Genomic DNA, 14,227 nt, shown 5'->3' with positions numbered 1-14,227 from the left:
TGTAGTTTCGTATCGCAATGTACGAAAATTTGAAATAAAATTAAAACTGTGTATAGGAATTACGTTTCTTTTCAAATATTCATTTTTAATTTATGGAGTAAAAAAGAATTAGGTACCCAAAATATTAGTTAGGAAGGAGAAGTTTATCTGATGCTTTATTGTTATAAGATGAAGTTTTAGCCACCGGAAATTTAAAAGTACGATCATCTGGTTTATGCATTGCACAAAAAAACATGCTCGGAACGAAACTGCAGTTCTTCAAGCTCGACCAACAGTGACGGGAGCAGGATTTGCACAGCTGGACACCGCAGACTGCAAGTTGGAAATTGCATCCTGAATATCACTTTTCACCATTTCCGAACAGATTTTGTTCCTTGCGTAAGCATCTTGTTGGGCACTGCTTACATATTGTTGCACCATGTAAAGCGCATTCCAAAGCTGGCTGAAATCCATTGAGGCCATCGTGAAGAACTGAAAGAATTGGGTCGGTTGTTATAAATTCAGTAAAATTATATTTTGAAAGATTATAATCACCTGATCGAAGCATGAGCTAGATGTTGGTTGGCAGATTTGCAGTAGGTTGATGTAGGCCGTCAGATCCTTCTTGAATAGTTGGATAGTTGAAATGATGGTTGGGGTGATAACGTTTGCAGTGTTAACTTCTTGTTGTAGACACGGACCAAGCTTGCTCAACGAGTTGGGTATTTGAGACATTTGAGTCAGGTTTTTGGCAACACAATTATCTTGAACGTACGATTGATCGTATGAGCTCATCGAGTAAAGCGCCATCTGAAAACTCTGGAAGATGTTATCGATTGCTGCCTGAAGGTTCCAGGTCAAGGTGCTCAGATCTGATGTGATTAGAGAGTTGACGTATGATTCTCCATAACCAAGAGATTGATTGAAGTATGATGCAGTTGACACCATCGACGCGAAGCTTGGTTGCGAAGCTCCGTATGTTTTATTCAACGTAGAAACAGTCACATTGACAAAGTATCCCAAATCGTTAAGAGATGCGTTCACCAAGGCACGGTTAGCGTCGAACGCGGTGTAATAGTTCTTCATCACGACCGACAGCGACTGCAGGTTGACGGCCATGTTTGCGAGGCCCAAGGAGCCAACCGAAATGGCTGTATACAACGAAAATGTTCCTCCGATGGAAGCCCCCAGGAAGACCACTGTTAACCAACGATTCATGGTTCTGTTTAGATGTCACCCGTTCAAACTGCAATGAACAACTGATGGCATAAAGATCCGCTGAGGAATCTTTTATACTAGCTGAATCTGTTACAAATGAACAAATAAATTGAAACTATCAAATTCATTCATATTTTGAAAATCCAACACGAAGCGCACATGATTCAACTATTTGAGTCTGTCGCGTGTCCTCCATCGTTTGAGTAGAAACATTCTGTTAATTCACCTGAATACACAATTGCTTAATCCACCGTTAATAACAATCATTTATTATTTTCAAAAAACATTAAAAATCGGTATCAATTGATTCTTATTTTTACAAAATGTGTCCATTCGATGATTACAAATGAATAAAAAAAAATATTTCCTCCAGCCATCAAGTTTTCAAAAAAAAACTTATGTTTACTTGAAAAATTGTTTCAATTACTTTTCTAATTACGGGTTACGCCAAGGATATGAAATAAGGCTTCAAAAAAGTGTATATTAAACACTCAAGTGCAAATACAGTTTGATAGAATTGGGTCCTAAAATGAAGCTTAGATTGCTGATATTATTGTTTACAGCGATAAAGCTTATTTTTCTGAGTACAATGACCCTTTGTACGACCACAAAGAGTTTAAAATGGATTTTTAAATCAATTTTGAAAAATTAACCTCGCGGTCCTTCTTGACAGAAAAGTTCCTACTTGACAGCTCGTTCCAAGCAGGCCCGTGATACCGACGTAGCTTGCTGAAGCCGCCACCAAATGTTTGGTGGCGCTGTTTCGGGAATAACATTTCAGAGGGTCACAAATCAAAATATAATAAGTCTTATTTTTTTTTTTTTTTTTTTTTAGAATAATCCTGTAGCTATTCAGAATGATTCTTTTCATTAAAATAAACGAAAAATGCCGCCAACAACAATATATGTTTAGCATCAGGTCTCAGGCAAAGCTTCCCAGCAGGTGTCTTTTTCAAATCCTCTGAAATGTCTTCCGCAAATTCTTATTTAGCCAATGAACTTACAGATCATCATAATGTTAATTTAAATCTACAATTTGTTGTTGGGAAACCTTAAGAGCGAGTCCACGAACAGGGCATAGCCCATTGTTAGGGACGTTGTGGAGCTCACCAATCTGCCTGAAATTCAGGGGTTGTTTGAACTTATATAACTAACATCTGGGCTAAATATGAGCACTATGAAGCATCCCAATTGTTCAAATCTAACGGAAGTTATAAGCATTTCAGTTAAAAAATTGCAAATTTCGAAGTTTTTATCCATTTATGCCTACTCTTTAAAAATTAAAGTTAAAATAATAACAATCTGCTCTTGTCGGTTGACATTTGGTATTGTTGGATATGAACCTAGTTTCCAATGAATGTGAATCGGTGATTTCTTTACATTTTAGTTTAGTAAAGAGTATAAATGGATAAATATAAACATTTTAATACATGTTATTCTGAAATTGGCTCAGGAACTTGAATTTGATAAATCCATCTCCAAAAAATGGGATATCCGAGCAAAAGTTTCCACCTGCAACAATTCATCGTAACATTAAGTTTAAAGCTAGATAATACTCAAATCATCATGCACTGAAAGCCCAATCATGGTTTTTGCTACCATATTGTGGAGTTGAATTGAGGCACACACCGATGTATTTTGCTAAAAACAAACCGTACAAACTTGATTTGAATAAATTACGTTGTCAATTTTACGATGTCCAGTAGTGCATAGTAATGTTAACCCTCCAATAAAGAAAAGATGAACATGATTTAGTATTCACTACCATACAGTTTCGAGGAAGCATGGTACATTTTACCACATTTGCGTTTACAAGAAAGCATGTTTTTGAGTCAAACGACCAAATTCTATGGTACCCCGTGGGTTGAATGTGTTGGTAAATTTTCGACAAGAAAGCCTTCTATGAACAGCTGTTTTTAGACATAAAAGTTCAAATTTACAAACTAATTTTGTTGTTTTGTGTCTATTCCTACTGAAACAAATTAAAAACTATTCAAATATTGTGCAAAAACATTGCTAAAATCACTTCTCAATTTACCCCATGTGTCTCGATTTGCCCCGGATAATGGTACACATTTTATTTCATTTTAACTAACGAAACAAAAATAAAGAAAAAAAATATTTTCGTCGTTTCGATTTTGCGCCCTTTTTGTCATGTTACTCCCCATAATTTTGACACTAGACACCAAAACTTTGGTACTTTTTAGGCTTCAGTGACATTGTATGCAGAAGACAGCCGAAGCATCCCCGTGGTTCCAAGGGGATCATAGTTGATCCATCGAAAAAATGTTGTCTTGTCATTTTTTTTTTTTGCATTAAAATGAAAAAAGGTGATCAGAAATGGTTTTTGATCGTGTTTTTTACCGTTGTACATACAAATTGACATAGGGCTTTAGTACCCAATTGCCATACCTTCAATCTTCATGAGTTTATATGATGTAATAACGGTTTAGGTTTTTTTTTAACGGTGTAGGTCAGAAGTTTAATATCACCAATTCGAAAACCCACAAATTCACTCGTTGCAAAAAAACAACTTGTGTACTGTTGTGTAGGAAGAATTTTATTGACTTTGTTTCACTAAACTATAACAATATCCAGTGATTGCACCATCGACTTGAGCTCTGCATTGTACCATAAACACACTTGAAATTTTTACATCTGAGGATATGAGCATCTTTGTACGGTTGATTGCAAGTTCATAATTTGATCCTGAATGTCGGCTCTGACCAAGTCTCCACAAACGCGGTTACGGTTAGCGGCATCCATTTGAATATACATGACATATTGCTGCACGGTATACAGTGCAGTTTGCAAGGTACTCCAATCCATCGAGAGATACGTGAAGAACTGCAATAAGTATTAATAATGTTTAGGGGAAATGGTTTTTCATAACTACTGACCTGATCAAGACACGTTTTAGACGTCGGCTGGCAAATTTGCAGAAGGTTGAAGTACGCCATGAGATCGGCCTTGAGCAGTTTAATAGTTGCCACAATGGTTGGAGTGATGGCGTTTGCAGTGTTGACCTCTTGCTGCAGACACGGACCCAGCTTGCCCAAATTGTTGGGAATTTGAGACATTTGTGTCATGTTTTTGGCAACGCACTTATCTTCAGTATACGACTGATCGTACGAGCTCATCGTGTACAGCGACATTGAGAAGCTCTGGAAAATGCTATCAATCGTCTGCTGGAGATTACTGGACACTTGAGATAAATCTGACGAAATCATGGAATTAACGGTAAGCTCTCCCATTGAAAGAGTTGAGTTGAACATCGGTGCCATCGACATTATCATTGAAAGCGGTGGTTGCGTAGCTCCATAAGTTTTGTTCAACGCAGAAACAGTCACGTTGAGATAGTATCCAAAGTCGTTCAAAGATGCGTTCACCAAAGTCCGGTCAGTGTTGAGGGCGTTGTAGTAGTTGTTCACCACGACCGAGAGCGACTGCAGGTTGGTGGCCATGTTGGCGAGGCCCGTGGAACCAACCGAAATGGCCGAGTACAACGAGAATGCTCCTCCGGCGGAAGCCACCAGGAAGGCCACTGTAAGCCAACGATTCATGGTTTCGGCGTTCGGTACTTCTTATTCAAACAGCAGAATACAACTGATGATTGATAAGTGGTATTTTGATCACTTTTATACCAATTCGTGTGGCAATTTCACATTTATTTATTTTTTGCGAATTTCGGATCTTAACCTTCCCTTGGTATTAAAAAAAAATCACACATAAGGTATTGGGGTCCTTTTCGACCCCAAACTTTAAAAAATCGTCAAAAATCCATTTTTTTACCGATTCCAGTTCTTTTGGTCACAAATGAAAGCTTGGAACGTCCCCTTACCGAAACCGACCTGGAAAACCGGATTTGGTCACTGTGGCCACCGGGAATCGGCTACAACCGAAAAAAGGCCTTTTTGAGACCCCAACTTTGACGACCTGTATCTCCGGCAAATTTTAACCAATCAGGATGCTCCAGGTTGCATTCGACAGGTATTTACCTGTACTTTGACCACAAATATTAATATCAGGGCCAGGTGACCTACCGGTTCCGGAAATCCGGAATATCCGAAAAGTTCATATTTTACTGTTTTTCACGAATATGTGATACCAATACTCTCATGATAGTTGAAATTGATCCATAAAACTTACTGAAAACACAATACACGATTGCCAGAACCACTCTGGGGTGTTAGTGGTCACTTCCGGGTAACCTGGAACCGGTTCCCGGGTACCCGATGAACGACCAATTTGAATTTTTTGTTGAAAACCCATCATGTTGCATATCAAACTTCATGAAATTGAAAGATATGTCCATCTTTGATAATGCCGTTAATCGCTGAGCCATCCTGGCCAATCTGGAACCGGTTACCGGTGGCGCCTTGGGGACACTTCCGGAATATGAGAGAAACCCTATCATCCGACATATCAAACTTCATGAAATTGAAAGATATGTCAATTTACTGTCATGCCATTGTTCGCTGACCTTTTCTGGCCAATCTGGAACCGGTTTCCGGTGGTGCCTTGAGGACACTTCCGGAATATGAGAGAAACCCTACCATCCGACGTATCAAACTTCATGAAATTGAAAGATATGTCAATCTACGGTCATGCCGTTGTTCGTTGACCCATCCTGGCCAATCTGGAACCGGTTACCGGTGGCCCCTTGGGGACACTTCCAGAATATGAGAGAACCCCTCTCATCCGACATATCAAACTTCATGAAATTGAAAGATATGTTAACCTACGGTCATGCCGTTGTTTGCTGACCCATTGTGGCCAATCTGGAACCGGTTTCCGGTGGCCCCTTGGGGACACTTCCGGAATATGAGAGAAACCCTATCATCCGACATATCAAACTTCATGGAATTGAAAGATATGTCAATCTACAGTCATGCCAATGTTCGCTGACCCATCCTGGTCAATCTGGAACCAGTTACCGATGGCCCCTTGGGGACACTTCCGGAATATGAGAGAAACCCTATCATCCGCCATATGAAATTGAAATTGAAAGATATGTCAATCTACGGTCATGCGGTTGTTCGCTGGACCTTTCTGGCAATTCTGGAACTGGTTCCCGATGGCCCCTTGGGGACATTCCAGGAATATGAGAGAAACCCTATCATCCGACGCATCAAACTTCATGAAATTGAAAGATATGTCAACCAACGGTCAGTGAACATCGGCATGACCGTAGATTGAAATATATTTCAATTTCATGAAGTTTGATATGTCGGATAATAGTGTTTCTCTCATATTCTGGGAGTGTCCCCAAAGAGCCACAGGGAACCAGTTCCAGAATGGATCAGCGAACAACGGCATGACCGTAGATTGACATATCTTTCAATTTCATGAAGTTTGATATGTAAAATGATAGGGTTTCTATCATATTTCGGGAGTGTCCCCAAAGGGCCACCGGTAACTGGTTCCAGATTGGCCACAATGTTTCAGCGAACAACGGCATGACCGTAGATTGACATATCTTTCAATTTCAATTTCATATGGCGGATGATAGGGTTTCTCTCATATTCCGGAAGTGTCCCCAAGGGGCCATCGGTAACTGGTTCCAGATTGACCAGGATGGGTCAGCAAACATTGGCATGACTGTAGATTGACATAAATTTCAATTTATTGAAGTTTGATATGTCGGATGATAGGATTTCTCTCATATTCCGGGAGTGTCCCCAAGGGGCCATCGGTAACCGGTTCCAGATTGGCCAGGATGGGTCAGCGAACATTGGCATGACCGTAGATTGACATATCTTTCAATTTCATGAAGTTTGATACGTCGGATGATAGGTTTTCTCTCATATTCCGGAAGTGTCCCCAAGGCGCCACCGGTAACCGGTTCCAGATTGGCCAGGATGGCTCAGCGATTAACGACATTACCAAAGATGGATATATCTTTCAATTTCATGAAGTTTGATATGCAACATGATGGGTTTTCAATAAAAAATTCAAATTGACCGTTCATCGGGTACCCGGAACCGGTTCCAGGTTACCCGGAAGTGACCACTAACACTCCAGAGTGGTTCTGGCAATCGTGTATTGTGTTTTCAGTAAGTTTTATGGATCAATTTCAACTATCATGAGAGTATTGGTATCACATATACGTGAAAAACAGTAAAATATGAACTTTTCGGATGTTCCGGATTTCCGGAACCGGTAGGTCACCTGGCCGTGATATTAATATTTGTGGTCAAAGTTCAGGTATATACCTGTCGAATGCAATCCGGAGCATCCTGATTGGTTGAAATTTGCCGGAGATACAGGTCGTCAAAGTTGGGGTCTCAAAAAGGCCTTTTTTCGGTTGTAGCCGATTCCCGGTGGCCACAGTGACCAAATCCGGTTTTCCAGGACGGTTTCGGAAAGGGGACGTTCTAAGCTTTCATTTGTGACCAAAAGAACCGAAATCGGTCAAAAACTGGATTTTTGACGATTTTTTAAAGTTTGGGGTCGAAAAGGACCCCAATACCTTTAAAGTAACTTTTGTTATGGACGCTCCCCTAGGGGTCGTCCAAGGTTTGTTTGTTTTGTGAAATGTGTATTTATACTATAAATTTAATGTCAGAAAATTTCAAGGCTCTAGCATGTATATAGCAAAAGTTATGGCAAATTTAATTTTCAAAAAGGCCGAAAAGGACCCCAATACCGTAGGAAGGTTAAGTTGAAGCTGTCCATCATTTTCAAGGTAAATCACTATAAAATGGTTTATATCTCATTTATTTCAACGAATTTTATCACCAAAATGAATCAGCAAATGCTAATAGATCCCTCCTTGAAGATGCTGAAGTATTTTTTTGTTTTTAAATCAAATGTGTCTCAACATTTATGTAATTTTGTGATGCAATCATTAAACTCCTGGTCCTGGTTGACAATCATTGATTAATGATGTTTATCATAACATTACAAGGAGTAGGAAAAACGTTACCAAAAAGTATCAACATGTGTAGGACACTATTCTAAACAACTTGCAGAAGAAACTTTGTCAAAATATTGTCAGGGAAACGAAATTTATATCTTCGAACGAAAACTTATGTCAGTGATGAAAGTTGTCACCTTAATGGAATCTACTAAAAATTGATGAAGAACTCTTTTTGTTTAGAAACCACATTTGAAATGAGTTCACAAGATTACAACAATGTAGCTTATCAAAGTTTTCATTGTTCTAGAATAGATAAAAAAAATGGATGTGCTTAAGGATAATATAAAGCTACCGTAAATTGAAATAATGTGTAAGCTTCAGCGATTATTACAGCAATTTAAAAGATGTTTTTGTTCCGTCAATAATTAAATTAGGGGATTCCACTGCAGAAATATATAGGCTCTCATATTATAGCTGGTGATCAAAATGAGTTGGACTCAACAAGGTAAATTTCATTAGTTTAAAAAAAATACAATTTCAAAATTAAAATACCTCCTTGTCCGTCTTGTTGCTTTGGTTTTAATACATTATTTATGCGTCATTTAGCACCAACTGGCACCCCACTCAAAATTGACTTTCACTGATCAAGCTGAAATTTGGTGGAGCTATTGATACTATCAAAATATGAATGTCACCATGCGTCAGGTACATTTCACATTTCCACTCAAAATTCAAAATTCGCGTGGTGAGTAAATTAGTTATCTCAAAGAGAATTGCATTCGCCCAACATGAGACAATTACGTTTTCAATTGCGCAAAATGCAACAAAGTTTGAAATCACGACCAATTTCCTTTTAAAATAGGTGTCGAGTTTTGCTCTATCATTTTTTTGTTTTCAAGATATGGCCATTTGAAAACAGAGGTTTTTTGATAAAATGACGAAAATCGCAAAACTTTGGGGCGGTGCCAAATTAGAAGGGGTGGTCCAATTTGGTTCAAAATCGGCATTCATTCATGTTTTGATAGCATCAATAGTTCCACCAAATTTGAGCTTGATCAGAGAAAGTCGATTTCGAATTTGTACTTTTTTGTGTACAGATGAGGCGAAATTACCCTTATACAAAACAATTAAAGAAATGAGATTTGCATACAATGAGTAAAATACACAAGCATACAAAATTGGAACAATATTTTTGGTCGCAGATCAAACTGAGTTCGGCAAAGCTGTAGGCTCATCTAGACATCCTTACAAATCACTGGAAGAAACAATCGTCACGTTTGGTTGTGTTATGGTACAGAACTAGCAAGCTATAGAGTCATCGTTCCAACAGATTTGGGAGGGTTTGGTTTTGGAATGTTAATAAATCTCTCAAATTGCTATGATAAAAATGGTGCTGTTTGATAATCACGTTTTAATCGATCACAAGCAATATTCATGCGATCTCGATCTACTTCTTGCATATTCTGAACCCTAATTTGACTATTCGATCGGAACATTGTGGATCGAATCGATCGAAACTCTACCCGAACTCGCTGACTCTGACGTCATCCTTGGCTCGATAGTCCTAGTAACGTTGCATGTTGTTAACATTAACCCTCTACTGCCCAATTTTTTTTTTTGCGAAAATTTTTATTCTTTCCGTGTTCAGGAGGTCATTTTGAGCAACTTTTGTTCTACGAAAAACTTTACTTCTCTTGTGTTATGTTTTTCTTGTTTCATTTTTAGTATTTTAATTTGCATTTATCTTGTTTAGTATATGTTTGTTTTTGATAGTATTTGGCCTATTCTACCACCTGCTATCATTAAATTTTGCCTATCTTATTGTTTCATGTACTTACAGTCACTTTTTCAATTTTTTTCTTGTTTTTCACATTTTCTGCTATAAAATGGAAAAAAAATCGTAGAGGCATAGTCTGATACACTAGAAAAATTACTGCATACTTCTTTTTGCTTAAAATATAGGAAATATGAGTAAAAAACACAGCCAAAGATGACTCCTAGAAAAATGACATTTTTAAAAACATTGGCAAAGTTACATAAAACAAAAAAAATGAAATAACAAGCCGAGGTTTCAACATTTGGATGAAAAAAGTGTTTTAAAATCCATTTTACAGGCGTACAGTTGCTTTTCAATCATTAGTTTTGAAAATATCGAGGTATTGACGAATTTTTTTTTTTCGCAAAAAAAAGCTTTTCGTGGGACTGTACATTGGTATTTCATGAAAATTTAAAATGTTTTCAAAGGAGTTCAAACCTGCTAAATATGATTATAAACGCGGGAAAATGCATTTTAACTGGTTTTCAGTCGATTAAACTTTAATTTTCATTAAAATTTTGAAGTTATTCGAAAAAATTTTTTTTGTCCCCTGATTATTCAGGCCAAAATTGAAGGGGGATGGGGGGGGGGCATAAACTTTGAAAAATATTTGCAACGGCCTTATCAGAAAAAAAAATTGTTAGAAACTTGCTTGCTCACTACCTACTGAGCTGTTTATCATTGCAGGGTATCGGTTCAATTAAAAGCATTTCGGAAATTTTGAAAAATATGTTATCCTTCGCAAAGTAAATAAAAAACCAAAATGTATATACTGTTGTGTAGGAAGAATGTGTAATGAATTTAATTCAAACTAACTTAAAGCTACATCCACTGATTGCACCATTGATTCTGGCACTGCACTGTACCATTAATTCACATGAAATCATGACATCTGAGGATACGAGCAGCTTTGCACGGCAGATTGCAAGTTCGTAATTTGATCCTGAACGTCGGCTCTGACCAGCTCGCCACAGATGCGGTTACGAGTGTACGCATCCTGCTGGATATAACTGACATATTGCTGCACGAAATACAGCGCGCTTTGGACGTTACTCAAGTCCATCGAAAGACCCATGAAGAACTGCAATTCAAATAAAAAAATGAAATATTTTGGAGAAAAAGTTTTTTCAGCTACTAACCTGTTCAAGACACGTGGTTGATGTCGGCTGGCAAATTTTGAGGAGGTTGTTATACGCAATGAGATCGGCCTTGAGCAGTTTAATAGTTGCGACAATTGTTGGAGTGATGGCGTTTGCAGTGTTGACCTCTTGCTGCAGACACGGACCCAGCTTGCCCAAATTGTTGGGAATTTGAGACATTTGTGTCATGTTTTTGGCAACGCACTTATCTTCAGTATACGACTGATCGTACGAGCTCATCGTGTACAGCGACATTGAGAAGCTCTGGAAAATGGTGTCGATCACCTGCTGCAGATTACTGGACACTTGAGATAAATCTGACGAAATCATGGAATGAACTGATTGTTCTCCATATCCAAGAGTTTGATTAAAGTATGCAATAGTCTGCATCATCGAAACCAGGTTCGGTTGAGTGGCTCCGTAAGTTTTGTTCATTGCAGCATATGTCACGTTGATATAGTATCCCAAATCGTTCAAAGATGCGTTCACCAAATTCCGGTCAGTGTTGAGGGCGGTGTAGTATCTGCCCATCACGACCGAAAGTGATTGCAGGTTGGTGGCCATGTTGGCGAGGCCCGTGGAGCCAACCGAAATGGCCGAGTACAACGAGAATGCTCCTCCGGCGGAAGCCACCAGGAAGGCCACTGTAAGCCAACGATTCATGGTTTCGGCGTTCGGGTACTTCGTATTCAAACAACAGAACACAACTGATGATTGGGAAGTTAGATTTTGTGCTTTTTTATACCCATGGGATAATTTTGCGAATTTTGGATCTCAATGAAATTTATTTCAATAGAATGAACAGAACTCTTTATTCATTAAACAATCATTTTGCTGAACACATTTTGTTCGGTAAATGTAGGGTGTTCTGCTAACTCATTCATGAGTGATAAAAAAAAGCAGTTTCCAGTGTCTGAGTGGAACAATACGCCCTTTTAAGAGGATTGGGATCGCATGTAAAGCGGCTTGTGTCCATAAACCATTACAGGACATACCGTAACACGCTGGGATACAACCACTAGTGTTTTCTAGTGGTTTCTTTCACATGCTAAGCGGAAGCGTGACCACTAAGCCTAGTGGATTGGTTGAATGTGAACCGTAGATCTATTAGGGGAACTATACCCTTTTTCAGCCTATTTCTATTATCGGCCTATCAGCACTTTGATCATGCTCAAATAAAAGTGAGCAAGCAACTCTCCATTGTTGATTTATCTGAAAATTTTGATTTAAGGGGTAACATACATGTAGAAAATCAAAAATTTCATAATTCAGAAAATTTAATAAATCCACTAAAAAGATGATTTTCAACCACTCCTGAAAGTTTCATGAAGATATTTCGTGACTGAACTGAGTAAGAGACGATTTAAGTTCACAACTTTGCCATGCGCAAAGCGAACTGTCAAACTTTCTGAGCGTTTTCTCTGAACACCGAGTTGATTTACGGGTGCCACGATATCTCGAGATGGGATGGACCAAATTGGCTGAAATTTGGGGTTAAGACTCTCAAGACATATTCCGTGTGCATGACGAAGCCCGATTTTGAAATTTTGCTTTTTTTTTTAATTCAAAAATCTAAAACTGGCGATTTTTCATATGAAAAACATAACAATATTTTAATCTTTTTTTCAAACAAACTTTTTGAAAATCGGGCTTCGTCATGCACACAGGACCGGTTTAACGAGGCTTCACCAAAATTTTTAGCCGATTTGGTCAAAGCAGTGTGGAGATATCGTGGCACCCGATTTTTGAAACTGCTAACTTAAAATGGCTATATCTCGGCAATGATACAACCAAATATCTTCAAATTTATTTTGATAATAGTTGAAAATTTGTATTTTAAAGCCCTTAAAACATAATTAAAAAAAAGTTTAGGTGTGTGCCCAAACCAACCTCTTACATTTTTGTCGATTTACATGTATGTAACCCCTTAATAGCGGAAAACGGCGAAAGTGATGAGAATTGGTCGAACGGCTTAGAGTGAGTAAAATGGGCATATTTCCCCTACATCAGATTATCTAAAAAACTGGAATTTTGCAATTTTAAATGGGTTTTAAACCGTTTTTTTAATATCCATTTTTGAGACACTTTTGCAACTAAAGAATTTACTTTCAACATCACTAGTATTTGCGCAAGTTTTGGTATAAACTTAAAAAACTTAAAAAAATAAATAGGGCTGTTTTGAGAAACGGCCATTTAATGTTTTCAATTGCGCAATACAGGTAGCAAAAAATATTTCAATCTAAATTTTGATCACGAAGATAGATTCTACGTCCAATTTCCTTCAAAATAAAGCTTAAGACCAACCTTCTAAGATTTGTGGTCCCGGGCAGACGGTAATAACAACATTCATGCCATTTCAATAACAAATACTGTTAAAATAACAAAAAGTGTTATGGAATATTCTTGCAAAATCCATATTTGCATAAGAGTTTAATAACAGTTTAAGATATCATAACAAAATCTGTTATTGGTCTGATATTGGTTGAAAGCCAAAACAACTTGGGAATAACATTTTTTGTTATGGAAGAATAACTCCAACTGTTATTGGGATGATCGGATTAGTTGTTAAAATAACAAAAAATAAAAACAAAGATTTGTTCGAAGAATAACTGAAAATGTTATTAGTCTGTTATTACAATAACAATCCAATAACAAAAAAATCATTTCGGCGAATAACAAAACTTGTTATAAATAACATAAAATGTTATTGGCCTAGGATTTTCAAATATCAAAAAATGTTATTCCCACGTTATTTCCGGCTGCTCGGGGTTCCTGAGCTATCGCCGTTTGAAAATAGGGGTTTCGCTCAAAAGTCGCCAAAAGTTGGGAGGTACCAAAATTGAGGGGGTGGTCCGATTTGGACGAAATTCGGGATTCTTGCATGTTTTGATAGTATCAAAAGCCTTTGAGCAGGATCGGAGAGGGTAATTTTCAAATTTGTATTTTTTCTTGCACTTTTCAGGTGGAATGACCCATATGATAGACTTGATTTTTTAGGCTAGTCAATATTTTTACCGGAAAGCTCGTCCAATTTCCCATAAGATTGTCTTTGACCACATATCAATTGGATGTATGGGCTTACAGATATAAGCTAATTACATTGCTCATAACTGAAAACCGAATATTTTTTTCAGTGCAGTTCAGTAGATGATAGAAACCTGGATGGTAAATTAGCTTAAATCATCAAAAAAACGAGTTATTTTTAAAAGTGGC

At 37.8% G+C, this 14,227-nt stretch overlaps 2 protein-coding genes across 2 annotated transcripts; both read right to left on the bottom strand.

The window, feature by feature from the left end:
* Positions 1 to 194: 194 nt before the first annotated feature.
* Positions 195 to 1,223, bottom strand: LOC128093572 (uncharacterized). Its single transcript, XM_052710949.1, has 2 exons — positions 535 to 1,223; positions 195 to 471 (listed from the first exon to the last, which is right to left on the bottom strand). The coding sequence occupies exons 1-2, from the start codon at positions 1,195 to 1,197 to the stop codon at positions 259 to 261; spliced, it is 876 nt and encodes a 291-aa protein (XP_052566909.1). The 5' UTR covers positions 1,198 to 1,223; the 3' UTR covers positions 195 to 258.
* A 9,422-nt stretch (positions 1,224 to 10,645) lies between these two features.
* On the bottom strand, positions 10,646 to 11,731 carry LOC120422652 (uncharacterized). The gene has a single exon (XM_052710595.1). It carries the CDS (start codon positions 11,675 to 11,677, stop codon positions 11,003 to 11,005), a length of 675 nt encoding a protein of 224 aa, XP_052566555.1. The 5' UTR covers positions 11,678 to 11,731; the 3' UTR covers positions 10,646 to 11,002.
* Between the last annotated feature and the right edge of the window lie 2,496 nt (positions 11,732 to 14,227).

This window comes from Culex pipiens, chromosome 3 (assembly GCF_016801865.2).
Source record: "Culex pipiens pallens isolate TS chromosome 3, TS_CPP_V2, whole genome shotgun sequence".
Taxonomy (NCBI): Eukaryota; Metazoa; Arthropoda; class Insecta; order Diptera; family Culicidae; genus Culex; species Culex pipiens.
This window is presented reverse-complemented; position numbering and strand designations above follow the sequence as displayed.

Excerpts from the sequence above, each read along its gene's own strand:
- LOC120422652 (XM_052710595.1), bottom strand. The coding sequence starts at position 11,677 with ATGAATCGTTGGCTTACAGTGGCCTTCCTGGTGGCTTCCGCCGGAGGA.
- LOC128093572 (XM_052710949.1), bottom strand. The coding sequence starts at position 1,197 with ATGAATCGTTGGTTAACAGTGGTCTTCCTGGGGGCTTCCATCGGAGGA. Across the intron at positions 472-534 it reads CTAGCTCATGCTTCGATCAG|TTCTTCACGATGGCCTCAAT; the intron begins GTGATTATAATC and ends CAATTCTTTCAG.